At 35.4% G+C, this 17,872-nt stretch overlaps 1 protein-coding gene across 1 annotated transcript in view; it reads left to right on the top strand.

Annotated features, from left to right (window-relative positions):
- LOC136034808 (uncharacterized) overlaps positions 1–16,566 on the top strand; it is a 64,390-nt gene extending 47,824 nt beyond the window's left edge. The window contains exons 6-7 of the mRNA XM_065716232.1: positions 8,876–9,028; positions 15,477–16,566. Coding sequence (XP_065572304.1) covers positions 8,876–9,028; positions 15,477–16,566 — 1,243 coding nt within the window. The remainder of the gene's footprint in view (positions 1–8,875; positions 9,029–15,476) is intronic.
- The last annotated feature ends 1,306 nt before the right edge of the window (positions 16,567–17,872 follow it).

The raw sequence follows: 17,872 nt of genomic DNA, 5'->3' as shown, positions 1-17,872 counted from the left end.
AAACAAATGATCATGGATTGTCAGTTAAATGGACAGATACTGACATTTCATAGTTATGGTTTTGATAATTTTCATTTATGAAAGTAAGAAGGGTGAAAAGATTTCAAACGTATTTTGTTTTCAGTAAAGTACAAAATGTGTTCTTGTCTTGAGAAGGCGTAGAGTTTTTCAGCCTACTCAGGTTAATTTTTGCTCGTTCTGAGTTTTATTCGGCTATAGATTGTAATTTCTGTTCATTTTTAGTTTTATTCATTCATTGATAGTGGCATGTGGTAGTTTTACGCTTATAAAATTATTTGACTTTATTTTTGCTCAGTCTTGGCTTAATGGAGGTCTTTACTTTCCGTCGAAAAACTTATCTTGTGGAAAAAGTTTTTCAAATTCATTTCTGCTCATTTTTTTAAAGGAAAAAATATATTTTATATTTCAGTTTTCTCCTATAAGAACCGGTAGTATGGGTCGCTATTTCTATGTTGGAGAAACTTTTCCAACAATTTTAAATCCTGGCACAAACAGTATTTCGTAAATTAATCTTATAGCTTCTGAAGTTGCCCTGAAAAATAAAGCTTAATATCATCAAACAGTTCGTGGTAACGAACTGTGGTAAGGAGCGATCCGGCTCAATAGAAACCAAAACTATAAAATGAAATTTTGATACCAATAGCTACATAAAAAGAATCGCATTTTAATGCTGATTTTAGATATATAAGTTTCATCAAGTTTAGTCTTACGCACTAAAAGTTACGAGTCTGAGAAAATTTGTGTTATTTTAGAAAATAGGGGGAAACACCCCGTAAAATCATAGAATCTTAACGAATTAAATTACACCATCAGATTAAGCGTATGAGAGAACCCTACTGTAGAAGTTTCAAGCTCTTATCTACAAAAATGTGGAATTTTGTATTTTTTTTTTGCCAGAAGGCAGCAGATCACGGATGCGTGTTTATTTGTTTGTTTTTTTTTTTTTCTTTTTTCTTTTTCCCAGGGGTGATTGTATCGACCCAGTAGTCCTAGAATGTAGCGAGAGGGCTCATTCTAACGGAAATCAAAATTCCTAGTGCCCTTTTTAGGTGACCAAAAAACTGGAGGGCACCTAGGCCCCCTCCCACGCTAATTATTTTCCCAAAGTCAACGGATCAAAATTCTGAGATAGCCATTTTATTCAGCGTAGTCGAAAAACCTTATAACTATGTCTTTGGGGACGACTTACTCCTCTGCAGTCCCCGTGGGAAGGACTACGAGTTACAAACTTTGACCAGTGCTTACATATAGTAATGGTTATTGGGAAGTGTACAGGTGTTTTCAGGAGGATTTTTTGGTTGGGGGAGGGGTTGAAAAATGGGGGATATACTGGGGAAACTTTCCATCGAGGAATTTGTCATGGGGGGAGAAAATGTCCATGAAGGGAGCGCAGGATTTACTAGCATTATTAAAAAAAAAAAAAAAATGAAAAAATAAATATGAAAAAGTTTTTTCAGCTGGAAGTAAGGAGCAGCATTAAAACTTAAAACGAACAGAAATTATTACCCATATGAGGAGCTCACCTCCTCCTAATACCTCGCTCTTTACGCTAAAGTATTTTTAGTAATGTCAACTATTTATTCTACGGCTTTTGTGATTCAGGGGTCATTCTTAATGAATTGGGCCAAAATTTAAGATTTAGTGTAAAGAGAGATGTACTGACGAGGGGGCGAACCCTCTCATATGTGTAATAAAAACATGAGAATAAAAAATTCTTTACGTAAGCTAGTTTATAAGTTACGTATATCTTTTACTAATAAAAAGATTCGTAAAAAATTAAAAGTTCTAGTTGCCTTTTTTATTAACCAAAAAATTGGAGGGCAACTAGGCTTCCTCCCCCGCTCTTTTTTCTCAAAATCATTCGATCAAAATTATGAGAAAGCCATTTAGCCAAAAAAAAACAATCCAAATTTCGTTTTAATTATTTCTCTGCGGAGAGCCAAAATCAAAACATGCATTGATTCAAAAACGTTCAGAAATTAAATAAAAAAAAACAGTTTTTTCAACTGAAAGTAAGGAGCAACATTAAAACTGAAAACGAACAGAAATTACTTCGTATACGAAAGGGGCTGCTTCCTCATCAACGCCCCGCTCTTTACGCTAAAGTTTTTTACTATTTTAAAAAGAAGAGTTGAGAGAAAGAGTCAAACTATAGCGTGAAGAGCGGGGCGTTGATGAGGAAGCAGCCCCTTTCATATACGAAGTAATTTCTGTTCGTTTTCAGTTTTAATGTCGCTTCTTACTTTCAGTTGAAAAAACTTGTTTTTTTTATTTAATTCCCAAAAGATTCTGTCCATTTTCTTTGAATACCTCGATACACTTACACTCTTTTTGTTTTTTTAAATTGTAAGAGCAGAAGTATTAATAGTAATATCCCCCAAAAATTCAGCTTAATACCCCCAGTCGTTCTCGATATATTGCTGAGGTGTGTTATTGGCAACCATATAACCAATGCCTTTTGATTTATTTTAAAGCAACATTTAGTTTTAAAACATAATGGGCCAATTTCATAATTATGGGGGGTTGACATGCCTAATATCCCTAAAGACATAGTTGCTGGACTGTTCTACTATGCTGAATATAATGGTTGTCTCAAAATTTTGACTGGATGCACTTGAAAAATGAATGAACTAGAGAGAATAGCTGCTTGCCCTCCCATCTCTTGTAACTCTTAAAAAGGAACCCTACACTCGCGCTATAATTGGAGAGCAAAAGGGAAAACTTCCCCCTTCATATATCTAGTAAAACATTTTAAACAAGTAAAAACAAAGTGATAACATTGTAAATATACATTTTGCACATGTGATAACATGTGATAACATGTTTTAATTTGACATTTTGCACATTATGTTCTGGTCTTGAGAAGGTAGGTGGATTGTCAGCCCTACTCATGTTAATTTTTGCTCGTTTTAAGTTTGACTAGGTTATCTATTGTGTGATTTAAATAAACATGATACATTTAAAATTTTTCAATTTTTGAAACTTTAATAAAGTTAAAATTGCTAAAAACTTTAAGGAATATGTATCAGTATATGTATATTAAACTGACAATCCACAGCCATTTTTTCAGTAAAGTGCAAAATATGTTCTGATCTTCAAAAGGTATCGGGGTTATCAGAGACATAATTTCTTGGACTTTCAACTACACTGAATAAAACGTCTATCTTTAAATTTTGGTTAGATGTGTTTTGGGAATTCATGGGCGCGGGGAGGGGGCTTGTTCCCCTCCAATCCCTTTTGACTAATAAAAAGGGCACTAACTCTTTCAATTTCCAATCGAATAGGTCTTTTTCTGAAGTTTCTACGACTACAAATGGCCATCTCAAAATTTCTATCAAATACATTACGGGAAAAATACGTGGTTTGCGGGGGGGGGGTATCCACTCTCCGTTCACTCTGAATCTTAAAACGGGCACTAGAGACTTCTGATTACCGATCCAATGAACCCCCTCAAAACTGTAAACGATCACCCTTTCTGTGTACCTTATATGCCCCCAGGATATAGCTCACCTTGTCGTGAGGGCTGCTTGTGTGGAAGGGGGCATCATCCTCAAATGCATAACTTCCGGCCCTTTTAGTTACCTTGAACAAAATTACTATCTCCAAATATTGATTGGGTGTGTTTTTCGGAGAAATGGTGGGCGAGCAAGGGGGGTTGGTTGCACTCCAATTACTTTTAACTATTAAAAAGGGCACTGGCTCTTTCAATTTCCAATTGAATGATCTTTTTTTGGAGTTTCTACGGCAACAAATGCCCATCACACTAATACAATCCGATGCACTTCGGGAAAATACGAGGTGTGAGGGGGGGGGGTATCCACCCTCCGATCAATCTGAATCTTTAACAGAGCTCTAGAACTTCTGATTACCAATCAAATGTGCCCCCTCCGAAGGGTATACGACCACCCTTTCTATATATAACTTATATGTCCCTAGGGCATAACTTACAATCTTTTCCCTGAGGGCCATGGGGGTTATCATCCTGAAAGACATAATTTCCAGACCTCTCAATTAAGTTGAACAAAATGGCTATCACAAAATTTAATTGGGTGAGTTTGGAGAAAAGGTGAGCTTGGGAGGGTGATTCTTTGCCCTCCAATCACTTCCGACTATTAAAAAGGGCACTGAATCTTTCAACTTCAAATTGAATGAGCTGTTTTCTAAGTTTCTTCGACAGCAAATGGCCATTTGAAAATTTTTGTCACAATAATTTCAGGAAAATACGAGGTGTGAGGGGGTATCCACCCTCTGATCACTTAGAATAAGGGCACTAGAACTTCTGATTGCCAATCCAATGAGCCCTCTCCGAAGTTCATATGATCACCGTTTCTATGTATACCTTATACTCCCCCAGTGAGTAACTTCCAACCCTTGTCTTAAGGGCTCCGAGGGGGGGGGGTCATCCTCAAAGACGTAATTTCTACCTGTCAATTATGTTGAACAAAATAGGTATCTAAAATTTGGATTATTTGGGTCGAAAAAGCTCTTTCCAAATTTTCTAGGATAACAAATGGTCATCTTAAAATTTATATTCAATGTGTTTTGGAAAAATATGAGGTGGCTGGTATCCACCCTCCAATCCCTCTGAATCTTGAAAACGGCACTGGAGCTTCTAATTGCGAATCTAATGAGTCTCCTCCGAAGTTTATGCTATCTTTCTGTATATGCCTTATATGCCCCCAGTGCGTAACTTACAATCCTAGCCCTGAGGGCTCTAGGAGGGCTGTCATCCTCAAAGACATAATTTCCGAACCTTTAAACTATATTGAAGAAAATGCCTATCTCAGAATTTTGATTGAATGTGTTTGAGGAAATAGTGGAAGTGGGAGGGGTCTTAGTTTTACGACGACAAATGACCGTCTCGAAATTTCCATCAGATGCATTTCGGGAAAATACTTGTTGGGGGGGATTCCGTCCTCAGATCACTCTGAATCTTAAAAAGGGCACCAGAACCTCTAATTTCCAATCAAATGAGTCCATTCCAGAGTTTTTATGATCACCCTTTATACATATACCTTATATAACCACAGGACATAACTTATAACCTTTTTCCTGAGTGCTTTGGGGGGGGGGGCTCTTCATCAAATACATAATTTTTGGAACTTTTAATTACGTTTAATAAAATGACCATCTCAAAATTTTGATTGGATATTTTTGGGGAAATGGTGGACGTGGGAGGGTGGTTAGTTTCCCTCCAGTCACTTTTGACTATTAAAAAGGGTACTAGCCCTTTCAATTTTTAGTTGATTGAGCTCTTTTCGAAGTTTTTATGCAACAAATTGTCATCTCAAAATTTCTTATCATGCATTTCGGGAAATTACGAGGTGTCTGGGGATGGGGTATCCACCACTTAATCACGCTGAATCTCAAAAAGGGCACTATAACTTCTGATTAGCAATTAAATGAGCCCCCTCCGAAGTTTTTTATGATTACCCTTTCTATGTTGAGGGGGGGGTGTCATCCTCAAAGACATAATTTCCGGATTTTTCAACTGCGTTAAACAAAATGGCTATCTTAAAATTTTAATTGAATGCATTTTGGGAAATAATGGGTGCAGAGGGGATTAGTTGCCCTACAATCACTTTCGACTATTATAAAGGGCACTACCCCTCTGAATTTCCAATCGAGCAAGCTCTTTTTGAAGTTTCTACGACAACTCCTTTGATAAGAAGTGCTCAGGTCTATACCAAAAAGTAAATATGTAATACATTGTGCCCACATCACTCTTTACTTAGGCAGCACTATTGTTCTGCCTATGATACCTTATATGCCCCCAGGGTATAACTTATAACCCTTACCCTGAGGGCTGTGAAGGGAGGGTTTCCAACCTCAAAAACATAATTTTCGGACCGTGCAATTACACTGAAAAAAATAGTTATCTAAAAACTTTGCTGGGATGTATTTGGGCAAATGGTGGGCATGGGAGGAGGGGCTAGTTGCCCTCCAATCACATTTTTCTATTAGAAACGGCAATAGCCCTTTCAATTTCCAATCGGACTAGGTCTTTTCCAAGTTTCTACCACAGCAAATGGTCATATCAAAATTTCTAACAAGTGTATTTCGGGAAAATACAAAATATGGGGGGATATCCAAGCTCTGATCACTCTGAACCTTAAAAAGGGCACTAGAACTTCTGATTACCAATCCAATGAGCCCCTTCCGAGTTTTGTACGATCACCTGTTCTATACATACCTTATATACCCCCAGGCATAACTAAAACCCTTGTTCTGAGGGCCCTGGGGGGTTGTCATCCTCAAAGACATAATTTTTGGATCTAAAAATTTTTTAGGATGTATTTGGAAAATGACACGAGTGGAAGGGAGGACAGTTGTCCTCCAATCACCATCAACTATTGAAAGGGACACTAGACCTTTCGATTTCCAGCTTTTTTCGAAGTTTCTACTACAACTAATAGCCATTTCAGAATTTCTATCAGATGTATTTTGGGAATAAGCTCTGAGGCTAGGAATAAGCTACTGAAGATTATGAACATGATTTTTGAAAAATGGGAAGTACCCAATGATTTTAGGAAAACCTTAATTAAACCACTGTATAAGAAAGGTGACAAGAGTGAGTGTCGTAATTATCGAGGCATTAGTCTGGTCTCTGTAGGTAGCAAATTACTGAGTAATATGATACTTTTTAGACTGAGAGATGCTGTAGACAAAGTTTTAAGGGAAGAACAATGCGGTTTTAGAAACGGCAGAGGATGTGTCGACCACGTTTTCACTCTTAGGTTAATAATTGAGAAGTCCCTTCGTTGTCAAACACCTTTGGTCCTCAGTTTTATCGATTATAAGCAAGCTTTCGATTCTGTTGATAGAAGAGTGTTAGCAAAGGTCTTATCGTTATATGGTATACCAGAAAAATACATTAAAGTGATTTGTGCTATGTACGAGAATAATACCGCTACGGTTAAGGTAGGAAATGAGGTTAGCAACTGGTTTTGTATTAAATCAGGAGTTAAGCAGGGTTGTGTTCTATCCCCCTATGTATGGATCATTTTGATGGACTTAGTCTTAAGGAGCACAGGAAAGGCAATTGGAGACTATGGAATCAAATGGGGAGGAAGAACGCTCCTGGACTTGGATTATGCTGATGATTTAAGCATATTAGATGAAAGTGTGAACAAAATGAATGACGTTTTAGAGGTTTTGCGAGTTCGGGGTGCTAAAAAAGGCTTGAAAATTAATGTTAAGAAGACTAAGTCACTAAGGCTAGGAATAAGTGAAGATGAACAGGTGACATTAGGTAACTAGAAGATTGATCAGGTTGGGAGCTTCAGTTACCTTGGTAGTATTATTAGTAAAGATGGTGGGAGCAGTGAAGATGTTAAAAGTAGAATAGCTAAGGCTCAGGGTATTTTTTCACAGTTAAAAAAGTTTGGAAGAATAGAAAGATAAGTCTGCAAACCAAGATTAGAATATTGGAAGCTACAGTGATGACAGTGGTCAAATATGGTTCTGAAGCATGGGCGCTCCGAAAAGCAGATGAGAATTTGCTAGATGTTTTCCAGAGAAATTGACTACGGATTGTTCTGGGTACCCGGCTGACTGACCGTATTTCAAACAGTATGCTGTACGAAAAATGTGGTTCAATCCCGTTTTCCAGGGCTATAATGAAAGAAAGGTTGAGATGGCTAGGCCACATTCTACGGATGAAGGATGAAAGATTACTGAAGATTGTCCTTTTTGGCCAACCGCCTGGGGCTACACGGAAAGCGGGTCTTCCGCAGGTCTACACGGAAAGCATGGGAACTTCCTGGGAGGATGTAAAGAGGGAGGCTATAAATAGATTAGGTTGGAGGAGGAGCGGGCGTAGCTGTGTTGGCCTCAGGCGGCTTGGTGCTGCAGTGAGCTATTATTATTAGTAGTAGCAGTAGTAGCATTTTGGGAAAATACGAGGTGTGAGGAGGGGGGTATCCACCCTCCCATTACTCTGCATCTTAAAAGTGCACTAAAAATTCTGATTACCAATCCAATGAGCCCCTTCCAAAATTTATACGATAACCCTTTCTGTATAAACCTTATATGTCCCGGGGCATAACCTATAGCCCTTGCCCTGAGGGCCTTAGTGGGGATATCATCCTCAAAAACACAATTTCCGGACCATTCAGCCTCGTTGAATAAAATAGCTATCTCAAATTTTGATTGGAAGCGTTTGGGGAAACGGTGGCAGAGGGAGTGGTGTGGGTTGCCTTCCGATCCCTTTTGACTATTAAAAAGGGCACAAGCCCTTCCACTTTCCAATTAAATGAGCACTTTTCAAAGTTTCTACGACAACTCCTTTGATATAGTGCCCTGGTCTAAACGAAAAAAACAAAAACAAAAGAAAGATAAATAAATAATACATTGTGCCCACATCACTTTTTTCTTGGGTAATGCTATGCTCTGCCTATAATACCTAACCAAACATTGAATATTCAATTAAAATATACTGGCATAGTAATTTATCTCGCTCGGGCTAAGCTGATTATTCCTGAGTGGACACAGAAAACCGGTATCATTACAGATTAAGAACAAAGTTGGTCGCTATTATACGTCAGTAACTAAAATGATAATAGATCGGAGAACGTCAAAGAATTTCGTAGTTAGAAAATTCGAATTTTTTTTATCATGCTTTTTTCCTAAAATACCTAAATTACAGTAAAATAATTTAAGAAATTCTATGGGAAAAAATTTTGAAATTATATTTATTTATCGCATGATAATTGCAAATTATCTTCCCAAAATGTACGCATCAAAATTTCTAAACCAACGTAAAGTATTTTAGAGAATTTAACACAGTCACACCATTTTCTTTTTCTTTCCTCTTGTCTTGTATGTCAAAGGTTACAAAATATATTCTTCTCAGGCTATCAGGATTGTCGCCTTTCATGGGAGACTCTGACGTTGAAACGATGGCAAACGTGACAATTGCCAGATACGACTTTGATGATGAGGCTTTCGATGACATAAGCAAAGAAGCTAAAGAATTTATTTCGAATTTGCTCGTTAAGGAAATGAGGTGAGAATTGTATCTTTGACGAAATCACACCGATGTCTCCGTTTCAAGAGTCATGTGTTTTCATTAACTGTAAAAAATCACGTCTGCAAATAATGAGTAAAAATTCACCGGCATTTATTTTTTACTGCGTCAATGCCAAGTTTTGTGTCAAATTTTGAGATGATTGTTTATTCTTTTTTCTGCTGATTGAAGTTTTCAGGGACAAAATAGCATTTTCCTGGCACTGGTGAATAACAACAAACATTATCCAGTTGCTTTGTTTCGGAAGCTGAAATAAAACTTGGCTGGCATGAAAACATTGATGAAAAAGTCTCTTAGAGTAATTTGCATTTCGTTAGTGTTCTACTACAAACACTCTTAATCAGCACCCCTAAGCAGTAGATCAGTCTATTTGCAAATCGAAAGAACTTAACTTATCTAAGAGCTGGAAAAAAGGGATACAGCGAAATAGTTTTGTTATTTATTGCAACTTAATAAATGATTATATTTATTGATTCATAGCATACCTTGTATGTAAAACGAAGAATGGCAGTAATATTTCTTTAAGGCCAGATACACGCGTGTTCAAGCCAAGGAGAAAAACACACTTTTTCTACGCGCCACATAGTTATTCTGGCACGTGATAAATTTTCGTCATCACTTCAAAGGTATACAAATTTTGCCTTGCACCTGATGAACACACCGGGCAGAGCAGAAAAACGACTATGAATAGAATCCAAAATTAACTGACATAATACGTTTACATTCGAATCTGTTTATACTTTATCATATTTCGCTCGTCGTATGAATAAGTGTTCTCAAAAGAATATTATGTAATATATAGCTATAAAAAAAATTTCACCTACCAGATAGCTAAAATATTAAAATATTAGCCCTATAATCTGTATAGAGTTTCATATGGCAGATCTGTTTGATATGATTTTTTTTTTTTTTTTGTGAATATGGGTTCTTATAAATTAAAGTTTTCTCTCCCTATGGAATACGGCATACGGGGCTAGAAAGACAAACAGTTTTCCAAGCTAGTAATGGTCATTTTTATCCAATAAACTGCTTTTTACATCAGCCTTTGAGATGAAATTTGATTTTGATTAAGCTTCAATTTTTTTTATGCTGACTTGTTCAAGTTCAAAAGTATAACTGGATTAAATAGATATCATTCATAAATAAGTTCGTGGAATAATTTAAAGGTTTAAGCTTTTGTAATTTAACTAAAATGATATTTGATATCTTAGTAAAGCTAGTTATCTTCTTTCAGTTTCCATTTTTCACTTATTTAGAAATATTTGCTAAAAAAAATGCTTTTACATATAAGCGCCTTAAGAACAAAGAGCTTTAATGCTACATATCCTGGACTAATATCTTATGTAAAAAACAAAACTGATCCTCTCTTTCTATTCAGTGTCATAGATAAATTTTCTAATTCTGTTGTACGATTTTTTCCTGTCAAATCTGTCCTTTGATGTAAGTATAGTCATGTGTTTGCAATGCACATGGCATATAACACCGGTGGATGCACTAAAGTCTATAGCTCGTTCATCTATGGTTGTATCAAGGTTTTGTAAGATTTATCGAAAGAACCATAGGACAATTAAGTATGTACTGTTTTCAAACAATCCAGAAGATACGATGATTAAGTGAATCTTTGCCAATTTCTTATTTCTTGTTGGCTTGAAAAGTGGGCATTTTGTTTTAGAACAAGGTGACAGTTTGCAGAATAGTAAAACTTGGCATGGAAGCAGGAAATGAACGTCGTAATGGAATCTTCTCTTCCCAGGTTTCGATTTTGAGTTTAAATAGGAAAAGAACATTGCTAACCTGGACTAACCTGGACTATTGTAAAAAAAAACTTGGTGAAAATGCTTTTCGACACTTCGATCATAAATTACATCATTTTATTTTCAAAACCAACATTTTTAGCGCAAAATATTTGACTCAGTAGTTTTCCTGGGACTGATTTTATAAAATAAAATTAGTTTAGTAACCACAGTACTCTAGTTTGATCTGATTCTTGTTATTCACATGAAGATAGTTATACATTTTTGGTTTAAAACTATCTAAATTTGTGTCAATTAATTTATAACGTATCCTCTTATAAGCGTGTTAGAGAAAATAAACTTCGAAATAAGAAATTTAATGAGAAATTTGTTTTAAAAATTTGTCTTGCATAAAAAAAAAAACTGTAAATAGGGTTTTTATGAGTTTGTATTTCAGGAAAGTTCCCTCAAAAATGCTCCAAGGACACTTAAATAGAAGTAACTTGGAAAATACTTTTATATCTGCTCAACTGTTTAGACAGGCCTTAATGTCATTTACAAAGTGTCCTGTCACTGGCACTGTTTTCTAAGAAATTACTTTAATTGGTTGTCAATCATTGAAACAACAATGAATATATTTCAGTTCTTAGGCAATAATCTCTGACATATTTTCATTGGGTGCTGCTTAAAGGCTCTTTGTCCCTGTCACGTACAACTTGGTTCGCGTAAATTCATATCCAGGGCATGTAACTTTATTTACCAGTTGATTTTATAAAATTTATATGAAGCAATAACGAGCAACGTTACTCAAACTAAAGGGGCAGTTCCATCGTATTAAATTGTTACATCTCGCCCTATATTTCATCATTTCTCGAGGACTTTTTAATTCCCTTGCACAGGGGTAAATAAATAGCAACAAAGGGGTACAACGAACTACCACGAAGTAAAAAGGAGCTATGCTACCTTAAGAGCTAGCAGGGTAGTTTTTTCATCATAGGTGTATTGTCTTTGCTATTCTCCTTTGTTCCTAAGCCCCAAACAACCGATCTATCTGATCAATAACTGGTTCTTCTTGAATCAGTGTGAGGTATCTGAAATTCAGCTTGTTGGTTTGTAATTACATTATCTCTTAGGGAAATTCAGGTAATCAGTCACATTGTAATTTTGATGTTTTTTGTTCGATACCTACATTTCTGAAGAATCACTTGGAGTTGAGATAAATTTACTGACAATATATTGGGTAATATGGTAATTCAGGTTTGGAGCGTACATAAATTATTATTAAGGAATAACTTGAGGGGGCTACTAATCCCCCCCCCCTCAGGGGATGAATTACCATGTTTGATCGAACAAAACTAAGATAAAATGTGTAAATATTTATATTAGTGCTTTTGACAATTTTTTTTAACTTTCACTTGTTTGGACAAAATGAAAAAACCTGGGATGAGAATAAATGTATTTTTTAAACACAAAAACAAATCTGACAATTAAAATCTGTTTTAACTGATTTTAATAGGTGTGAATGACATTAATTTACAGAGAAGGAAAAAACTGATGTTAATTCAAGTACTTTCAAAGCAGAGAAACTGAGCTAACTGTCACAAAGCGGAAAAAAGTTCTTGAAGGGTATTTATAATGAACGATTTTTTTTTCTGGAAAGTTAACTAGCGCTTTGCTTTATTTTGAATATTCCAATAAATAAATAAGCTAAGTTTAAGGTATGTTTAGTAGTTAAGAGAGTGTCAGTCTACGGGAGGTCCTTCATATTTTCCTACCTCCTAGAACATGCTGTATGCTGCTCATACTTCAAAGCAAAATGTCTGTTTAAAATTTTACTGCCCACATGCAGTGTAACACCCATTTACATTATACATCTCGCACCTTATATTCTCATCGAATGGTATCTTTTTTATGGTAATTTCTTAGGTGTTTTCCCTCATAGGCATGTTGTATCCATAACATGTGCTAAAAGTCACTCCTCCTTTAATCAAAACAAGTCTTTTTAACATAGTCCTGGCTTCAGACTCATGTAAACGTGCAAGTAGCTAACATGAAATAAACCAGAATAGTAGAAATCTTTTTATTATCCAACGAATGTATTCTCCCGCATTTCTAGGACACCAAGAAAGATGAAAATTAGTTGTTTATGTTTATTTACTTTGAAATCGTAATACCAATGACCGAGCCATATTCTAGTCCCATTTTTCGACACAAAAGTCAATTCTGAGGAATTGTCCAATTGTTTATACATTATAGCGTGAAATGGGGGCTGTAATGGGACTGATTAAATGGTGAGATTTGGATTGAAAAGCATGTAAGAACATTGAGTTTTTTCCCTAAAGATAGTTTCAACAACTAAAGAAATCTTTTTTTATATATTTTATCCCATTGAAGATACTGTAACCATATAGCAAACAGTTCGTGGTAACGAACTGTAGTAAGGAGCGACCAGGTTCAACAGTAACCAAAACTCAAAAAAATGAAATTTTGATATCAATAGCTACATCAAAAGAATCGCATTTTAATGCTGATATTAGATATATAAGTTTAATCAAGTATAGCCTTACCCATCAAAAGTTATGAGCCTGAGAATACTTGCCTTATTTAAGAAAATAGGGGGAAACACCCCCTAAGAGTCACAGAATCTTAATAAAAATCACACCATCAGATTCTGCGTATTAGAAAACCCTATTGTAGAGGTTTCAAGCTCCTATCTAAAAAAATGTGGAATTTCGTATTTTTTTTTCCAGAAGGCACATCACGGATGCGTGTTTATTTGTTTTTTGTTTGTTTTGTTTTTTCCAAGGGTGATCGTTTCGACCCAGTGGTCCTAGAACAGAAATGAAAAGTTCTAGTGCCCTTTTTAAGTGACCAAAAAAATTGGAGGGCACCTAGGCCCCCTCCCACGCTAATTATTTTCCCAAAGCTACCAGATCAAAATTCTGAGATAGCCATTTTATTCAACGTAGTCACAAAACCTTATAACTATGTCTTTGGGGACGACTTACTCCCCCACAGTCCCCGTTGGAGGGGCCACAAGTTACAAACTTTGACCAGTGCTTACGTATAGTAATGGTTATTTGGAACTGTACATACGTTTTCAGGGGAATTTTCAGGTTAGGAGGGGGGGTTGAGAATAGGGGGATATGTTGGGGGAACTTTCATTGGAGGAATTTGTCATGTGCGAAGAAAATTTTCATGAAGGGAGCGCAGGATTTTCTAGCATTATTTAAAAAAAAAACAATAAAAAAATAAATATGAAAAAGTTTTTTCAACTGAAAGTAAGGAGAAGCATTGAAACTTAAAACGAAAAGAAATTATTATGCATATGATGGGCTCACCTCCTCCTAATACCTCGCTCTTTGAGCTAAAGTATTTTAGTAATTTCAACTATTTATTCTACGGCTTTTGTGAATCAAGGGTCATTCTTAAGAAATTGGGACAACATTTAAGCATTAGTGTAAAGAACGAGGTAATGACGAGGGGGTGAACCCCTTCATATACGTAATAAAAAATGAGAATACAGAAGTTCGTTACGTAAGCTAATTTGTAAGTTACGTATATCTTTTACTAATAAAAACATTCGTAAAAAAATTTAAAGTTCTAGTTGCCTTTTTAAGTAGCCAAAACCTCGGAGGGCAACTAGGCTTCCTCCCCCACTCCGTTTTTTCTCAACATCATTTGATCAAAACTATGAGAAAGTCATTTTGCAAAAAAAATAAATACGCAAATTTTGTTTTAATTATTCATCTGCGGTGAGCCAAAATCAAAACATGCATTGATTCAAAAGCGTTCAGAAATTAAATAAAAAAACAAGGTTTTTTTAACGGAAAGTAAGGAGCGACATTAAAACTTAAAACGAACAGAAATTACTTCGTATATAAAAGTTGATGCTTCCTCATCAACACCCCAATCTTTATGCAAAATTTTTTTACTGTTTTAAAAAGTAGAGTTAAGAGAAAGAGTCAAACTCTAGCGTAAACAGCGGGACGTTGATGAGGAAGCATCCCCTTTCATATACGAAGTAATTTCTGTTCAATTTAAGTTTTAATGTCGCTCCTTACTATCCCTTAAAAAAAGTTTTTTTTATTTAATGTTCACAAAGGTCGAGCATGAACATAGTGTGACTACTACTAAGCTGCTCTAATATGGTGAAACAAATCAAGTAGTTGTAGCTAAATTATTTTATTCATGCACATGACCTACAAAAAATTTTTAAAATTAAATAAAATTATTATATACTTGAGATCATTTTCTAGATTTTGAATTCAATGTAAAAAAAAAGTATAAAAACATGTTTTGGCCCTATTTTGGACACATTTTTATTAGTCTTATTTTCTATACCCATGAATAATATAAAAAAAAACTTTTACAGATTCTTTTGCCTAAGTCTTAAGTAATCAAAAAAAAAATGTAAATTTAATTAACCTCTGAACACTAGCTTTCGGTCAAAAGCTGTTTATTAGGTTCTTATACTTTGGTTCAATGAATTCATTTTAATTTGAGCTAATTCTTTGTAGTTAAAAATAAGCATCCAGTGTTTATCTCACCGACACTAAAACTGTTTGTTCAACACTAAAAATATTTGAGTAACTCAAATAATCCGTAAAATATACAATTGCACGTGAGTTGATTCACCATTTATTTGTTTTGTAAGAGCAATAGGAAATTTAATACTTTTCATCCTTTTTTAGCAACCGATCAACCGCGTCGCAATGTCTCCAGCATCCATGGCTTCGAAAACGTCCTCCACTGGTAGCCCCCAGCCCAATCCATGAAGAAATAGAGCTGCCCAGGTTAATTTCACCTCCACCTATACCATTACAGGATCAATCACTACTTATACATGAGAGTGAAGTGATAGAAATAGTGAAAGATAAAGAATATATTCCTAAGATTTCCAACAAAAAAGACAAACCACCCGTACCACCCAAGCCAAAGACACAGAAAGAAGAGCTTGATCTCACAAAAGAGAATTTAAAACAATTTGTTGAGCGTTGGAATTCTCATCCAAACAGTCCTTACATATTTGATAGTCCAAGGAAAAGCATAACTACTGGCAGTGGTCAACCCCTGTCACCAGTTGTAAAGCAACCATCACAGTCCCCAGTACAATTAATCACAGCATCAACTAGATCGTCTATGTCATTAGTTATAGGACCAGCATCTACAAATGATCAAAACCAATTCTCCTTTAGTCAAACTGACATAAAAAGTGCAGCAGACATGGAAACAGAAAATCTTCTCAGAACAGTTCAAGAAACTTTAACTACTATAGAGACATCTATTAAAGAAGCATGTTCTGCCACATCTTATTCCAATTGGGCTAAAGATAAGCTGCTGCAAAGAGAGCGTGCGGGCATGGAAAAATTCATGTCAAAACAATCAAGTTTGGATTCCAAGTCGGACTTGAGCATATCGTCAAGGTGCTCCCCATCTAGATCACGAATAACAATTGACTGCCTGACACGAGACTTTGAAAAACTTGAGGAAGAGTTCAAAGAACATTCTCCTGTGCAATCAAAAGTACAAATACCTCATTCTGTGACGGCACTAAAAGTGATCCATGACGCTACAAATGAGCTTAACTCCTTAGTAAAACAAAGTGAACAGATTCTATTAGATTTTGGTGCCTTAGAGGAACATCCTCCTGTCATATCCAGGTCAAGTCCTCCCCCACGGAGGATCAATCTGCTTCTTTCGTCATCCATCACGGGAAAATCGGATTGTAGAACAGGAGAAACTTCAGTTAGCTCATATGACCCTACTAAGTTGAATGTGTAGTTATATATATATATATATATATATATATATATATATATATATATATATATATATATATATATATATATATATATATATATATATATATGCAATTTGAACAGGACCGTTTAAGACCTGACGATTGCATTATTTTTTAGTGTCATTCAGATTTTATGCTAATACCAATGTTAGTTGCAATTCAGACGTACATTAAAGCCTTTTAATTTACCATAGTCCCTGGATAGGTTGAAATGAGGTATTTTAGTCATATATAATATATAAAATATTGCTCGTATTCTTAGTTTCATTTAAAGAGTTCATTCTTATAAAAACCGAATTTTCTCTCGGTAATACTAATATGGACATTACTCACTTTTACATACCTGTCTATTACATAATACACACTCGAGAAGTGAAGTTTGGTAAATACTAATGAAACAAAACAAAATAAGATGAAAATACAATTCTTTACTAACAAAATTATGAAAATTACCACTAAGAATTATGGAGGGGGGTCACCCAGGGCGCATTATATTAAATACGTAACCTAACCTAACCAAAATACCAATTAGATATTTAATTTAAAAATAGTTATAATGTAGCTTGCAAAGGGCCGAAGGTAATTGTCTGGTATAGACAGCATGAAAACCGGATATTGTCTGATCCTCGCGATACAATTTCTCAAGTGTGTCTTATATAATAGACATATACCCTCTTTTAATGTAAAGATTTGGAATATTAAATACGTCAAAAAGATGGAGTGAATTTCTGAACAAATGATATACAAATGATTCCTGAACAAATGATATACTTGAAGTTAAAATTCTATCTGATGCTGCTTCTCCGGCCTAAGATTCATCACAAAACTCAATCAACGGAGTTGAGTTTGCTGGTGAGCACCTCTTTGTAATTTCATTCAAAATAAAGCTGTGAATTCAAGATCGACGAGTTAACCATCTCCTACTAAACTTCATTTCTACTTTGTATTCCTTTTAGCCTAAAGTGCAGTTTCAAACCTAAGCCCTTGTGGGCTATGTAGTCTAGCTATTTTAGGGATACAGGCCAATCTATATTAGGGATAAGATCGAAGCTACCTTATACACTTTTCTGTAATGCACATCTAACTCGCATTTAAACACTTCGTGTTAAGGACTTGTGTTCCACGAAATATTAGTACACTAAATCAAAGCTTACCATAAGTTGATTCATCTGAGATACTTCTAGCATATTTAGCATCTGAGCTACTTACCCTAAATAAAATTTATTTCTACGACACATTTATCTCCTATACTAAATGATACGTAGCATTCACGTTGAATTTAGTGGG

Source organism: Artemia franciscana, chromosome 2, assembly GCF_032884065.1.
Source record: "Artemia franciscana chromosome 2, ASM3288406v1, whole genome shotgun sequence".
In the NCBI taxonomy this organism is placed as follows: domain Eukaryota; kingdom Metazoa; phylum Arthropoda; class Branchiopoda; order Anostraca; family Artemiidae; genus Artemia; species Artemia franciscana.
Note: the sequence above shows the minus strand (reverse complement) of the source record. Positions and strands in the feature narration are given on the sequence as shown.